A 15614-nucleotide genomic window follows, 5' to 3' on the forward strand; every position below is an offset into this window, starting at 1 on the left:
AGCAAGCATGCACTTCAAGATTAGTCAAACCAGGGATCAGGTGCCAGCTCTGCAACTTACTAGCTTGATGCCTTTGGAAAGAAACTTAAATTTCCTTCACTTTGGTTCTCTCATCTTTAAAATTGTGATAGTAGTGCATACTTTGAGGTTTATAAGATAACACATATAAAATGACAGACCCAGAGTAAGTAAGTAAGGTTAATTCCCTTCCCTTGTCTCTCTTTGAATTTTTGTTACTGTTTTTAGCATCCATGGCAGCAGTTACTAGTATGATGTCCTAATGGAGAAGGAACAACTCTTTCTTATAGAAAAATCAAATCAATTCACGGAAAAGGAAAGAGGGGAACAGAAAAATCACTATTATGGTGCCATAATACTAATTGATACAGGCATTGTGCACCATTGGATGCTAAAATTAATGAGTAAGGGAAAACAGGATATTTGTATAGTCTCAAAATATATTTTCTCCCAAATAAATATTTATTAATCACAATAGGAAAAGTCAGTCTTGATGGGCAGATGGCTTTACCTAATTGCTTGTAGAATGAGTTACTCTGTTATAACTGAAAGATAAAAACAGTGCACTTACAGTAAAGACATCTGGCAGACACCACTATAACCAAGTGGTCAGTGTTAACATCACCAGGACAGCAGTATATCAACATCATGTTCCCCTGATGTGATGCATTGATCACGTTACCTCTGTGGTATTCTTCCTAGTAGTTGAGTAGTTAAGCTCAGTTTAGTCATGGGAAAACACTGGACAGACTCACAGGGCATTCCATAAAGTAACTGAACAGTACTCTTCAAAAATTTTAGGGTCATAAAAGACAAGGAAAGATGGAAACTGTCATAGATTAGAGGAAACCTACAGCACTAAGGACACATAACTAAATGCAAGGTGGAATCATGGGTTAAATCGCAGAACAGAAAAGGAATATTAGGAAAAACTAAAATCAAATAGTGACTAGTATTGTAGCAGTGTTAATTTCTTAGTTTTGGCCGTTGTGCTATGGAAAGATACTAATCCTCGGGGAAACTGGGTAAAGGGTATATGGAACTCTGTACTGTTTTTGTAATTCTTCTTTAAGTCTTCAATTAGCTCAGGTTGGTTTCCTTTGAAAACTCATAGGTAGAGAGAGCTCACTATTTTTTACACCTTTATAGATGTCACCCTTCCTCGCCTTAAGGCCTTCATACCTCAGCTCCTGTCACGGCTGCACATTGAAGCCCTTCTCCATGGAAACATAACAAAGCAGGTGCGTGGTTGGGGTTTTAGCAGACTTTTATGGATCAGTGTAAAGAGATTTTCTTTACCCTGGCCTAAGACTGTGTACCACCACAGTGTGATTATAAGCACATTAGTGTTGACTTCTCTGCTCTATGGAGGAAGATAGGACAGCGTATGAGGGAATAGAATGATGGTGGCTAACTGCGGACCTACTTTCATGGCTGCCTCCTCTGCTCTTGCCTGCTTTGTGCAATCACAGGAGGAAATGGAAATAATTATCCCTTCTCTGTGTAGGACAGCAGGACTGTGTAGTGGATAAGGGCACATGGTGTGGAATCAGCCTGCATTTAAATCCTGACTCTGCCACATACTAGAGACTTATTCTTGCGAGAAATGTGTTAACCTCTCAGTACTCAGTTTTTTTCATCTGTAAATTAGAGTTTAAAGATTAAATTAAATGGTACATGCCAAATGTTTAGCACATGGAAGGCTTTCTAGAATTCCCATTCTGGAATTCTGGCAGCGTCTCTCAAGCCCCCACATTCTCGGGATGCCTGGGTGGCTCAGTCAGTTAAGCGTCTGCCTTCGGCTCAGGTCATGATCCCAGGGTCCTGGGATCGAGCCCCACATCGGGCTCCCTGCTCAGCGGGAGGCCTGCTTCTCCCTCTACCACTCCCCCCTGCTTGTGCTTGCTCTCTCTCTCTCTCTCTTTCTCTGACAAATAAATAAAATCTTAAAAAAAAAAAAGACCCCACACTTTCCCTACTACTCTGCTATACTGCCTCCAAAACAGTATGCCCAAGGTCAGATGCTAATAAGTGGCAGAGACAGGACTTTTTTACTAAGGTCAGATTTATTTATTAAAAATTTCATTTATTTATTTAAGAGATAGTGCACACAAGTGGAGGTGGGGGCACAGGGGGAGAGAGAGAATCTCAAGCAGACTCACTGCTGAGCACAGAGCCCAATGCGGGGCTTGATCTCACAACCCTGAGATCATGACCTGAGCTGAAACCAAGAGTTGGACGCTCAACCGACTGAGCCATCTAGGCACCCCAGTTTTATTTTTTTAAAAAGCCTATGCTCACTCACTTCCTTTGCTTTGCTATAACCCCAAGTGTCTGTTGTCAGGGTCATTCACTTGGGACCAACTTTCCATCACCAGTACGTCTCCAGCTTTGGCAGTACCTTTTCCTGCAGCATTGAGATCATTGTCGATGCTGGTCTGGGTCTCTGTTTTTCTTCACCTCTACCATATTGACTGTATTGCCAGTTGACAAATACAATTTTTATCCATTTGAATAGGATCAAATATATTTAAGGCTTAAAAATCCACTTTTATGATAAACTAGTGTATTTCACAAGCATGTTGTTTTCATATTGCATGGGCCACCAGCCAGTATACTATTTTTATTTTCACAGACAAGATAACAGTTGTAGTTTTGTAAGTGTGCTATGCCCTTTTCCCACAGGCTGCACTAGGAATTATGCAGATGGTTGAAGACACCCTCATTGAACATGCTCATACAAAACCTCTCCTTCCAAGTCAGCTGGTTCGGTATAGAGAAGTTCAGCTCCCTGACAGTAAGTTGGAATGTCTTAACTTTGGTAACAGACTACTTTGACATAATGTTGTGGGTGATTACAGGTGGGTTGAAGTCACTTGGATGATAACGTATAGTTTTATGGTAAAGATCTACTGGGATCCTCTACTATTTATAGAAGTATGGTTAAAGAGAAGTAATTCTGCCAGAAAATTCTCTGTAGGAAGGCCAAAGAGGTGAAATTGGAGGTAGGCAATTATTTTGAAGAGAATGACATCGGGATTGACTGGTAGTTGAATGTAGAAGAGTTAGGAAGTAAAAAAGGTACAGAGCTAAAGAAATGTTGACTGTGAAGCATGAAATAAAATCTATTTATGAAAAATGGACACTAGAATCATCATACTGAATTGGAAGCCCATAGGAGTCTTTGGCAGAAATAGTTTTAGGGAACTCACAGGTGCAGACAACACCATGTATTCGTTACATGCATATTTCATAAGGAATTAGCATAAAAGAATGGGTAATAATTAATGTACTGGAGTTTGCAGTGTTGGATTACTTTTGTATTAACAATGGTTTCTTTTCATAGAAAAACTCATTAAGCATTATTTTCAGTTATTGTTCAAAATTATATAATAGGTAGTAAATTAGACCAAGGATGAGAAGCATTGATTTTTTTGTGTTCTTTTTATTGTTGTTTTTAGCTAAATGTGATTGTTGGCTGTTCCTCATGCATGTGTGATCTGTGCTCTGAGCCAGCCCCCTCTGTGCACACACACACACACACTCACTCACACTATTTCATCTGCCTGAAATTGTGCTCCCTTTCCTTCTCTCTTCCTTATAGACATCTATACTCTATTCTTCCTTCCAGGCCCCATCTTACAAGCCACCCATTCCACTAAACTTTTCCCAAAACTCCCAGCTGGAAGTAGTCCTCCTCTTCAGACCTCCCAGCACAGGTTTTCTGAAGTTTTCCTTGTTGAAGCTACTGAGTACTTCTCTTGCATTGGGATTGAGGTGCCTCTCCATCTCTGTTGTTGGACTATACAATTCTTAAGGTCGGGGGCTGTGTCTGGCTCCTTTGAGAAGCTGCTAAAGCTACTCCAACATGGTGTTACCTCAGGATATTGTTGTTGAACACTCAGAGATACCTTGAACACAGCTCTACTCTTCTGCATCATCACAGACCTGGTAACAGTTCGTGTCAAACCTATGCTGGTCTGTTCTCTCTCACAGCCGCGGGGCAGACAAGAAGAATCAGGATCTGCCACTCAGAAACCATAGCACTTGGGCATTGGGCAAAGGGAGGCCAGTCCAGAAACCGCTTTTCAAATTGAAATCAGTCTTTCACACCTCTTTTTATCACACCTCCTGCTTTCTCTCTCCTCTTCTAGGGCTTTATCTCTTTTGTTTTCCAAGTGCACTCCCCAGTTGTTTCATGCTTGGAAATAGCTCAGTTCACATCCCATTCTCCAAATGCTAGGTGTTAGGAAATCATTCTAATTTAGCCAGTTGACCAGGTGTGACTGTCTTACACAGTCCTTCAGTTAACTCTCCAGAAGACAATATTTATAATTTAAAAAGACAATTTTCAGGCATTGTGAAGGAGGAGACTGTTTGGGATATATGTGAAAAGGCTAGAAATTAGGAGGGGGTAAGTCACAGTAGTGACTTGTGATGAGAGGAAACTTTGTGCTGCCAGTATACGATCAGAAAGTGTGACTGTTGGTCAAACTTGGATCTGGTCGGAAAAATGAAATCGGTGAAATACGACTCCAGCTTGGTGCCTCCCTTCACTGTTGATGTCTAAATCACCATCTGTAAGTGAACAAACATATCATTACTACTCTGAGAAATTTTCTTTGGGAGTCTTATACTGAGTACTCAACACTATATATGCTCACTGATGGCTCATGAAGTAAAGTTATTTAATCCTAAAGCATGATCATCTCTTCGTAACTCTGAGGAGGTATTTGACAACACGTCTGAGTTTTAGTCTTCGCCGTTTTCCACCATTCCAGTGTGGGGTCCGTAGATGCGTCCCCCGCTTCTCAGGTTCCTAGTTTCCTCTCTCGATCGGGAGCTGTCAGGCTAAGTCATCTCCAAGCATTGTACACATTTGTGTGAATTTGTGAAATGATCTTTAGTGTGGGTGTTGATATTGAGAATAAAATACTGAATAGAAATGCAGTGATAATAATAATAAATAATAAAGGCACGACTAGTAATTTTGAAAGAATTGTTTTTGCATGTTTATTAAAACATAAGTGGTATTTCCGTTGAGGTTCTTATCTGTATTAGCTACTTCTAATGTAGTACATACACTAACTTGTATATTGTATTAACTGTGGATCTTAATTAATAGTTAATACTCAGCCATAAAGTGGGTCTTTTGTAAGTTCTTTGTCCCTTAAATTTGATGAATGTTTATTGAGGGGCCTGCCAAGTTCAAATCGCTATATTTACCTAAGGATTCCCTTAGGTAAGTTAGTTGAGTTTCACATTCTTAATAAATTAATTGCAGTTTGGAATTGCCGAAAAACACCAACCAAATAGAACAACTTTAAAAAGCCAGACAAAACATTGGCTTTATTAAACCCCAAGTAAGTTCTTGAACCTGTTCTCTTTTTGAAACTTCCTAGGAGGATGGTTTGTGTATCAGCAGAGGAATGAAGTTCACAATAACTGTGGCATCGAGATATACTACCAGACAGACATGCAGAGCACCTCAGAGAATATGTTTCTAGAGCTCTTCTGTCAAATCATCTCTGAACCTTGCTTCAACACCCTGCGCACCAAGGAGCAGCTGGGTGAGAGGGAGGCGGGTACTAGCGGGATACCGTAGACTTTGAGCAGCCGTTGTCCTCAGAAAACATGCTCCACATGGACAGTGCCCTTGCATGGTGCTGCAGCCTTGCTGTATTGAGAAAGGCTTGTGAAAACTTTGTTTATGGGGAATCTGCTTCTAAAAAATATGCAACTAACATCTTATGGACATTAAAGCAGTTCTTGAGAAGACCTTGCGTTTACAGTACATACACGTCAATAAAGGACATTTTGGGTAGGGAGAGAGGATGCTAACGGCAGATTATTTATTATGGAAGGCAAGCCATGTAGAGAAGCTTAGATTCATGAAACTTTGGGTTCTCTGAGGGCAGGTATTATCTCTTATCCATCTTTTTATCCCAAGCCTGGGGCATATAGAAGCTACTCAGTAAGTGTTTGTTGAGAAAATGTTTCAGGCAGAGTTTTAGGCACCATTAAAAGTCCTGGAGATCCTGGCAGGTTTAATCAATGAGAAAACAGCGAAGCCCCAGTAATGACTGGGAAGAACCAATGAAGGAGGATTTGGGTGAGTCTTTCCGAGTATTTTCATTTTTTAAACAACCACCACACTAGATGCTGGTCAAGGAAAATGGATAAGCTATGGATGGCCCTTCCCTTCAAGGAGCTCACTGTCTGATCAGCAGTGAACAGAAGTGAAGTCTGTGCCCTCTCTGAGCTGACATTATGGCAGGGGAGACAGACCATGAACAAACTATAAAGGAAGAGTTACCGTGCAGTGTGGTCAATGTTGCTAAGAGTCTTCAGTCTGAAGGTCATGCTGAAGATAGTGACTTCCTCAAAAGTGGGACCCAAAGACACCACAGCTGTCAGAGATGTGGTTCAGAGCAGAGCAGCCGAGTTACACAAGCCACAAGCCCAGTTTGAGAAAGACGTGGAAGAGTGGTTGTGCGTGAACTCACAAGATGACAACGGAAGTGGGACCTTCTGTTACTTGGTCTCTTGAAATTTTTAGTCTGAATAGAGTTGGTCCAGGAATGGATTCACATAAGGAACTTGGATGTGAAAGGAAACAGGTGGAATCATGGTTAGGGGAGGAAAATGAGTTCAGTCTATCCTAGGGATGGGAATGACTTTAACATAGATTGAGGATGATTAGCACACAGTGAGGATGGTATGTGAGATTGAATAATGAAGAGGGTTTTTTCTTTTTCTTTAGGAAGAAAGAATTCTCTCCCAACTTTCTAACTGTTCTTCAGAGAGCTCTTTTGCTCTATCCTTAGGAACTTAGGATATCCTAGTTGTTTATATTTCTTCAGAGGTGGAAAAAATAAACCTGAAAGATTTTACTGCTCTGATAGAAGTTTTGAAGGATTAAAAGTGACCCAAGCTCAAATGCCAGGGTCCTGACTGGCTGGTGTTTGTGTTTCAGGCTACATCGTCTTCAGTGGGCCTCGTCGAGCCAACGGCATTCAGGGCTTACGATTCATCATCCAGTCAGAAAAGCCACCTCACTACCTAGAGAGCAGAGTGGAAGCTTTCCTAATCACCATGGAGAAGTCCATAGAGGACATGACAGAAGAGGCTTTTCAGAAACACATTCAAGCACTAGCAATTCGTCGACTAGACAAACCAAAGAAACTATCCGCAGAGTGTGCTAAATATTGGGGGGAAATCATCTCTCAGCAATACAATTTTGACAGAGGTAAGGCAAAATTAGGGCCCCGACATTTATGGCATATAAGTGTAATGTTTGAGGACATGGAAGCTGTTCTACAAAATGGTACTCGTCTTGTAGGTGATGTTCCAGTGCTAATTTGGTGGGGGTGTGGAGCATAGCGCTTCTAAAGAACCATTTTTTAACGTAGTAACAGTTTTTATTAGAAACTATCTTTTTTTCTCTAAAACTAGAGCTGGATCTACCTGTATCTCATAATAATGCAGTAATAATAAATCTAATTTCACTTTTTTGTGTTCAATTAGTGTGCCCCTGAGGTGCTGAGCACAGATACATAGTTATCTATTTCCCATAACACTAAAAAAAGAAAAAGGAAAATATGCAGATTGAACTCTTCTGAGATAAGTGCTGCCCTGAGGCACAGGGGTTTAAACATTTGCCTGCAGGGATCTCCAAAAGTGTGTCAGTGTCTTTACATTTGGGACTGCCGTGCTCCCTGAAGTCTCCCACTCATCGGCTTCGTTCTTCTACAGCAGATATTAACAGTGTGGGGCACTAAGCTGCCCTGGAAGTCAGGGGGGTTGGGTTGTATTCTCATTCTGATACCAGCAAGCTGAAGATCTTGGCCAAGACACCTTTTTTTGGGTCTCTGTTTCCTTACCTGTCATTGTTTTAGCCATTGGTAATGGTACCTCCCATTTCTTGAGCCTTTGCCATGGAGGTAGCATCGTGTTACCGTCATTCATCATTTTCCTTTGTTCTCACGACTGCCCCTTTAAGTAGTTATTATCCCCAATTTCCAGATGAGGAAACTGAGGCTCAGAAAAGTTGATGTGACCAGGCTACAGATCCAGTAGCTCCTAAGTAGAGAGCCAGGATATCTTCTTACTCTTCATTGTTATTTATCCCCTTACTACTTGCAGAAGCAGGTGATCGCTTAAAAATAGGGATACCTAAGAGCACTGGAGTGAAGCATACTGTCATTTAATGTAGTATTCTGGGCTACTTAAGATGGAATATTAGTAAATTATTGTTTGATTGCTTTTTCAGACAATACAGAAGTTGCATATTTAAAGACACTTACCAAGGAAGATATCATCAAATTCTACAAGGTAAGTTGAACTTACATGTTTAGATTTTGACTCATAAGCAACTGTTATTTGTGCCATGTTGTATGTTACTGCTTTGAACCTACTGCCCTGCTTAGAGCTGCAGCTTCGGTCAGCTGACCTTCTCTGAAGCTCTTTTACCCGTGAAGCAGCAGCAGGAGCATGTGTGGCTTCTGAATGAAGACCCGGGGCCTAGAGCTTCTGAGCTTCAGTTTCCTTATTTACAAAATAGAGATTAATAGGAGTGTTAATTGAAATGAGGTGCGCTTAGCATTTAATAGATGGTCTCTGTTGGGCGCCTGGGTGGCTCAGTCGTTAAGCGTCTGCCTTCAGCTCAGGTCATGATCCCAGGGTCCTGGGATCGAGTCCCACATCGGGCTCCCTGCTCAGCAGGAAGCCTGCTTCTCCCTCTCCCACTCCCCCTGCTTGTGTTCCTGCTCTTGCGCTCTCTCTCTCTGTCAAATAAATAAAATCTTTAAAAAAAAATACAAAATAAATGGTCTCTGTTGCTGTTAGCTCTTCAGTAGTAATTCTCAGCCTGAGTGTTTTAAGTGTTTTAATCAGAATGCTTTAAATCAATATGTTTTCCTCGTTGATATTATAAAATAAGTTTTGGTTGTGTTTATTTATTGCTTCAGACTGTTTGCTTTGTGAAGTTAGGTTTCTGTTCCCAGTGGCTTATAAGAAAGGGTGATCATGTTCAGCTCTCTTTGGTTTCTAAGGCATTCATTTAAGGCATTAATAGTTGGGGGTGTTTAAAAAGAGTGATGTCCTAATATAACTTACTCTACCATTTCCACAAGCAGTGAAGATTTTTCTCTTTCCCTCCACAAATTCTATTATTCATTTGAAATTACAAGTAGTACCTAATTACTGAATTTGTAAGAGTAGCAGTTAAAAGACTGAGTCTTTCTTGTCTTAAAAAATGAGAGTTTAATTACCAAGCTTAAGCTAAGTCTAGAACATCGTTTCCCTTGCTGTGTTCCATGGTACACTAATGTTCTGCAAGATATTAGTAGGGGCCCCTACAAAAAGGGTTTCATGACCATGTAAGTTTGGGAAAGACTACACTCTTTATTCTTGTTTTTGGAGAATCACAGAGTGTGTTAGCATTTTAAAAGTTCTAAGAAACCCCATAATAAAGATTTCTTTAGCCTAGCATTTAATTTTGACTAACAAAACTTTTTTTTTTTTAAAGATTTTATTTATTTATTTACTGGAGAGAGAGAGAGAGAGAGTGTGTGTGAGCCGGGGGAGGGCCAGAGGGAGAGAGAGAAAAATCCCAAGCAACTGAGCACAGGGCTCAACGTGGGCTTGATCTCACAAGTCTGAGATCATGACCTGAGCCGAAATCCAAGAGTCGGACTCTTCACCGACTGAGCCACCCAGGCTCCCCTGACTCTAAACTTCCTAAATTGATTCATCATGCATCCTTTTTCTTTTCTTTTTTTTTTTCTCCTCGCCACAAATACCTTTAAGTATCTCCTGGGACTCCAGTGTTCGTTAGAATACAGTTTGCAAGAAAATGCAATTTGTTTATTGGTTGGTTTGTGTTTAAAAAGATGGATATTAGGGCACCTGAGTGGCTCAGTCCATTAAGCGTCTGCCTTCTGCTCAGGTCATGATCCCGGGGTCCTGGGATGGCATCCCCACATTGTCAGGCTCCCTGCTCCGTGGGGAGTCTGCTTCTCCCTCTGCCCCTCACCCTGCTCTTGGGCTCGCACTCTCTCTCTCTCTCTCTCTCTCTCTCTCTCTCTCAAATAAATAAATAAATAAAATCTTAGAAGGAAGGAAGGAAGATAGAAAGATAGATGGAGATTGTCTAGTGTTGGTCGGGAAATTGAGACTAGTCTGAAACTGAAGAGGGTGTTAACGCTCTACTGATAAAGGTTGATAAGAGGGCAATGAAGGTTTGGGTGAAAAGGGATGGTGAATAGATCTTTGGAAGCAAACTTTTTACTCAGTAGGTGAGACAATCTTAGGTGAGGTACTGTGTGTTACTGGAGGCAAACGTGGGCCAAGCTCCTAAAAGAGGCTGAAGGGACCAGGGCAGGCCTGTGGGCGAATCTGGGCCGTCCTGCCAGTGGGAGGGAGCCACAGGAAGGAGCCACGGCCGTGTTTGCTGTGCACCGGCAGCAGGGTTTCCACTGCAGCTGCACAGGACTTGTCATAACTGTTCCGTAAACAGTGAGTGAGCTGCTGTGGCTTTGTCCATGACCTCTCCCTCTGAGGCTGTAATCAGGGAAAGCTTCATCACAACTTGCTTTTCCCTTTGGAAAAGATAGATAATGGTCCAGCATTAAGGAAAAGGTCAAGAGACACTTTCCCACAGGATCTACCAACTCACCAGTCCTGGTGTTCATGGTATGACCTAGGGCAGTCCTTCAAAGCAGCCTGGTGGAGTGGAGAGAACCAGCTTGCTTCTCTCATACCGTCACTGTGAGCTATGTGAAGCACGTCATCATACCGCCCTGTGTCTCAGAGTCTGTGTTTCTAAAATCAGACCATCGTGACACTTAGCTTACAGAGAATCAAGTGTGCTAATGCAGGAGAGGGCCTGATGCAAGGTGAGACTCGAGAAATGTGTTTCCTTTCTCTTTTGGTAGATGAGGAACCATGGTAGTGCCCTGGTGCAGAATCTAAGATGGTTCTTAGAGGAGCAGGTTGTGCTCGTCCCTTGACTAAGCTCAGGCCATTGCCTCTGGAGTCATTAAGATCAGTAGATATAGCCCTGCATCACACCCCAGTGAGTACTAGGCTAGGTTTTCATTTCCAGCCCAGGTACTTACTAACTACAGGAGTTTGAGTATATCACTTAATCTCTGTGGACTCCATTTTCTCATTTGCAAAATGGGGTTAATAATAATTCTTGCCTACTGTACCTAATCTTTGTAGAGTTTAAAGGAAATACTCCTTTTTTTTTTTTTTAAGATTTTACTTATTTGACAGAGAGAGATAGCGAGAGCCGGAACACAAGCAGGGGGAGTGGGAGAGGGAGAAGCAGGCTTCCTGCCTAACAGGGAGTCATCAATCCCAGGACCCTGGGATTGTGACCTGAGCCAAAGGCAGACGCTTAACAACTGAGCCACCCAGGCGCCCCTAAAGAAAATACTCTTAAGTGGGGGGAAACATCTTTTCTGTTTCTGGCTATGTGAGAGCTGATTCTTCATATTCGTAAGAGTACTTCATTTTAAGTTCTTTAGTGGGAAAGAAGGGTCACCTGCTGTACTTTCTCCCTAGGAAATGTTGGCAGTAGATGCCCCAAGGAGACATAAGGTCTCTGTCCATGTTCTTGCCAGAGAAATGGATTCTTGTAAGTATTGAATGTTGACTTTTTTTAAAGTATATTTTTAGGCACATGATGGTTGTCCTTTGCCATAGGCACATCCCTTAATAGAGCATCAGAGAGTAAAGAGGTGGAGAAGGGGACTAACTGGAGGCAGGGTCTGCACTATCAAAGCAAAAATAAGGGGCAAAGGGAAATGACGCAGTGAAGGAGAGAGCCAGCAGTAGGTGGCCAAGCTGGTCATAGCTTTTCAGGAAAACACAGGATATCTTTGAAGAAGCTGTGTGGGACCACTGCATGCATTTTATCCGCTCAGTCCTCCCCATCTTCTGTCTCCTGAGTGGCCAAGGTTTACCCCACAACCATTAGCTACCCTGGCCTTCTTAGTTGTTTTACTGGATCCTTCCTGGTGGTCAGAGTCTCAGGGTCCGGTGAGGCCAGATATGGGCCCCAGAGTTGCTGTGGGCAAGGCTTTATAGCCACAGTAACATCATGAACCATCACTGGGGACAGTCTGGATAGTAAGTAGGACAAGCAGTCAAGGTCTTAGGGAGCAGGAAGCCTGAGAGGACATGGGCCTGGTACAGTTTCTTAATGAGCCAAGTCCGGTTTCAAATTTTTTTTTTCGAGTTGCTCTTGTATGCCAGTATTTATTAAGTAAGCAGTAAACCTTTCATTTTCTTCTAGGTCCTGTGGTTGGAGAGTTCCCATGTCAAAATGATATAAATTTGTCACAAGCACCAGCCTTGCCACAAGTAAGAAAGGCAAATGTCATGTTAGATTACATGGTTAGAGGACTTCCTACTTGGAAGGAGCTTTTTCATCAGGACACCTAAGACTAGAGGTTTCAGGTCACCAGGCGTTTGAGCCTCTGCATTCCCCTTAAAGGCCGGGTCGCCATTCTGACAGCTTCCAGGGGTCATTCCTTTGTCATCTGCAGACAGACTGGGCCTCTGACCTTGTTTGCCTTTGCTTCTAGTTTGAACAGTTATGTTGCTCTCCAGAGAGTTATCTCCAGCCATGTCAGTACCTAGACCCTTCCATGGTGCCATCATATTTCAATCATCTGGAGGGGTTGGCATTTACTGGTAGGAGGAGGAAACTGGCAGTGTGACCAGGCCCTTGCTGAGTAGGTACGCCAGCCCCTGCGTCCTGCTGGAGACTTGCGTGCCGGCTCTTGTGTCCGAGCCTTGTGTGCCCAGAGGGAAGCCAAGCGTCTTCTTTCTGGCCCTGGGTCCCACTGGGGACGCTCACCGTAGGTTTGCATAGACCCTCCAGCCCTAGTGATCGAGGAAGATCAGATCATAGTGGGTGCGGTAGAAACTAGTGTGTATATAAAAAAAAAAAAGTCCTAGTTAAGTCTGCTTTTTTAGACTATAAACACTAAGAGAACTTTTTTTCTTTGCAGCCTGAAGTGATTCAGAACATGACTGAGTTCAAGCGTGGTTTGCCACTGTTTCCCCTTGTGAAACCACATATTAACTTCATGGCTGCAAAACTCTGAAGATTCCTCAAGGGTGGGAAAGTGCAGGAGCATGCATCCCTGAGTCTTCCAGGGGCTAGGAAAACAACCTCGGCCACTTTAATAGTTTTTGGTTCACTATTCAAGAGACAAACAGGAAAAAAAAAAAGGAGTTTGTCAAATGTCATTATGTAGAAATATTAAAAATCCAAAGTAATTAAATTACAAAATCTTATAGATGTAGAATATTTTTAAATACATGCCTCTTAAATATTTTAAAAATTTTTCTTTTCATTACTAAGAGAAATTTCCCTTCTATAACAGTACTTAAAATGATGAATGATATTCCTGTAGAATCTTCCCTTCCCTATTCTGTAAAATAGTCACTTGTCAGAAGACAATGTGTTAGTTGTTTTTTTTTTCCCTAAAAGCCTCCTAAGTTGACAGAAAAGGCTTTAAAACCTTTAGAAAGGTGTGATACCTTTTTAAAAACTGATCCTCAAATTTGCTTTCTACTTGGTGGTTTCATGTAAATCAATGGAGAACATTAACATTGGGCAGATAATGAACAAAGCTAAAATAATTTTCTTTTATTGGTGAAATTGCTGATTACATAAGGCATGGTTTTAATCTTTTTATAAAATTTGAACATGTTTTTTATTCAAACTAGTAAAATGCTGGAAAACCTAGAACACCCTACTTATTTACAATGTTAGAAATACAGACTTACCTTGCATCAATTTTGTCCCAAACTGAATTTCTCAGGATTACTGTGATTTGTTTCTTTCTGATTGAATTATTTTGACATTCTTGTTCATAATTGGTTTGCAGTGTTCCATCAGTTTTACCTTTTCCCATCAATAACATTTATTGTATTTATTTAATGAGTACAAATAGGGTCAACTTCAGATCCCACTGAGTGTGTGACATGCTTTTCCAACATCAGCTATTATAAACACTTGTAACTTTTTACTGCCATGATACGGCAGTCAGTGTATGAACCGAAATATTTGCCCCATTATGAATTTAAAAGACAACAAGTACAAAGCCACCTTTTTGAAGGTACAAAAAAATAAAGCCTTGATTCTTAAATAGTGTGATCTCCAGAAGACTCTAAAATCCCTTTTTGCTACCAGTCTAATATTGCCTTAAGTGTTAAGTTATTTTTTGAATATATAAATATAAACATACAAACACAGATGAAGACTGGAGTGGACTTTTAAAAACTATTTTTTTCATGAGATACTATTTTAGATGAATTGTTACTGTAGATTTAACAGCTGTTTTGAAATATTTACTGTTGTTCAACCTTGCTTCAAGAGAAATTGTGAATATCCTTCTACACCCAGGCACTAGTAACAGTCCGTACGTGGCCCCATCATCCACTAACTCAGGCAAAGAACAGGATGGCATTCTCCGATGACATCTTACCTCCACGGGAGTGATTGGCCAGGACTTCTTTCTGTAGAGTCATGTCTTTTCACACCTTAGGTTTTCACATTTGCCATTTCCCAGATAATCTACATTTGGGGCAAGAATGATAGAATCATACCTGTGGAGGCTGCTTTCGAAAGCAGGGCTCCATTTCCACTGTCAGATAAACGTGGTGCTGTACCTGTCTTTTTACCCCTACCTGCAGGAGTTTCCTTGTGGGAAGCCTGTCTTTGTCCATCAGAAGGTGCGTGAGCCATCACTTCCTTCTGGTTTTATGCATTTGTAGACTATGCAGCTTTTCATCAAACTGCAAATATATACAAGAGGGATCTAAAATTAGCCCTGAGTGTTTAAATCCACCACTGTAAGAGTAAATAATCCACCTACCTTTTCTGTGGAGAATTATGTGCTATGGAGTAATTTTTAGCTCTTTTTAAAAAAAAATGGGTGAAATTTAACAGTGTCATTTTTATGAGAAAGTCACATGAAGAAATCTGAAAGGAATCTCATGTAGTCTTCCAGGAACCTGGATTGTTGTGCAAGGTGTTCCAGCATTGTCCGGTTGCCACATTGGATCTCGAGCTGCTGTTGGATCACTCAGGCATACTAATGGATTCATCGAAATGGGTCCAAGCTGCAGTCCATGAGCAATAACAGACTATCCCGAATACTGCTGTACTCAGTGCTTAATAAATGAGATTTGTGGGAAACAAACTAAGTTATTACTTAACGACTTTTTAAAAAAGTCTTTTTGCCTAGTTGATGTGGAAGGGAGAGCATGTGACACAGCCAGTATGGTGGAGTGCTAGGGTAATCCTGTTTACAATAAATTGCCTGAATATAACCTCTGGTGTTTGTATTTGTATTATTTTTACAGATTTAGTGGTCAGCCTACCTCTCAACATCCCGATTTGACAATATTTCTTGCTTTCATTATTCCTAATACAGAAAGCAGTGAATTGGTTTTTTGGAAAAAAAAAATTTTTTTGAGTGTATCTGGGTGACTGATTTAGTCAAATAAATGTATCGATTTCACACTCATAAGAGTAGATCGCTTTTGTCAAAGGGATCTTGGTGTGAGGC

General features: G+C 41.2%; 1 protein-coding gene across 4 annotated transcripts in view; it reads left to right on the forward strand.

The window, feature by feature from the left end:
- The window catches only part of IDE (insulin degrading enzyme), a 98447-nt gene extending 83072 nt beyond the window's left edge, over positions 1-15375 (forward strand). For all 4 annotated transcript variants that reach the window (XM_028098436.2, XM_028098438.2, XM_088019793.1 and 1 more), the window contains 8 exons: positions 1168-1259; positions 2704-2815; positions 5421-5588; positions 6995-7267; positions 8291-8352; positions 11590-11662; positions 12323-12390; positions 13044-15375. In XM_028098436.2, the coding sequence (XP_027954237.1) occupies positions 1168-1259; positions 2704-2815; positions 5421-5588; positions 6995-7267; positions 8291-8352; positions 11590-11662; positions 12323-12390; positions 13044-13139 (944 nt within the window). In that variant the 3' untranslated portion in view covers positions 13140-15375. The remainder of the gene's footprint in view (positions 1-1167; positions 1260-2703; positions 2816-5420; positions 5589-6994; positions 7268-8290; positions 8353-11589; positions 11663-12322; positions 12391-13043) is intronic.
- The last annotated feature ends 239 nt before the right edge of the window (positions 15376-15614 follow it).

The sequence above is a fragment of the Eumetopias jubatus genome, unplaced genomic scaffold (genome assembly GCF_037043125.1).
Source record: "Eumetopias jubatus isolate StellerSeaLion01/CBP00866 unplaced genomic scaffold, mEumJub1_p1.0 scaffold_17, whole genome shotgun sequence".
In the NCBI taxonomy this organism is placed as follows: Eukaryota; Metazoa; Chordata; class Mammalia; order Carnivora; family Otariidae; genus Eumetopias; species Eumetopias jubatus.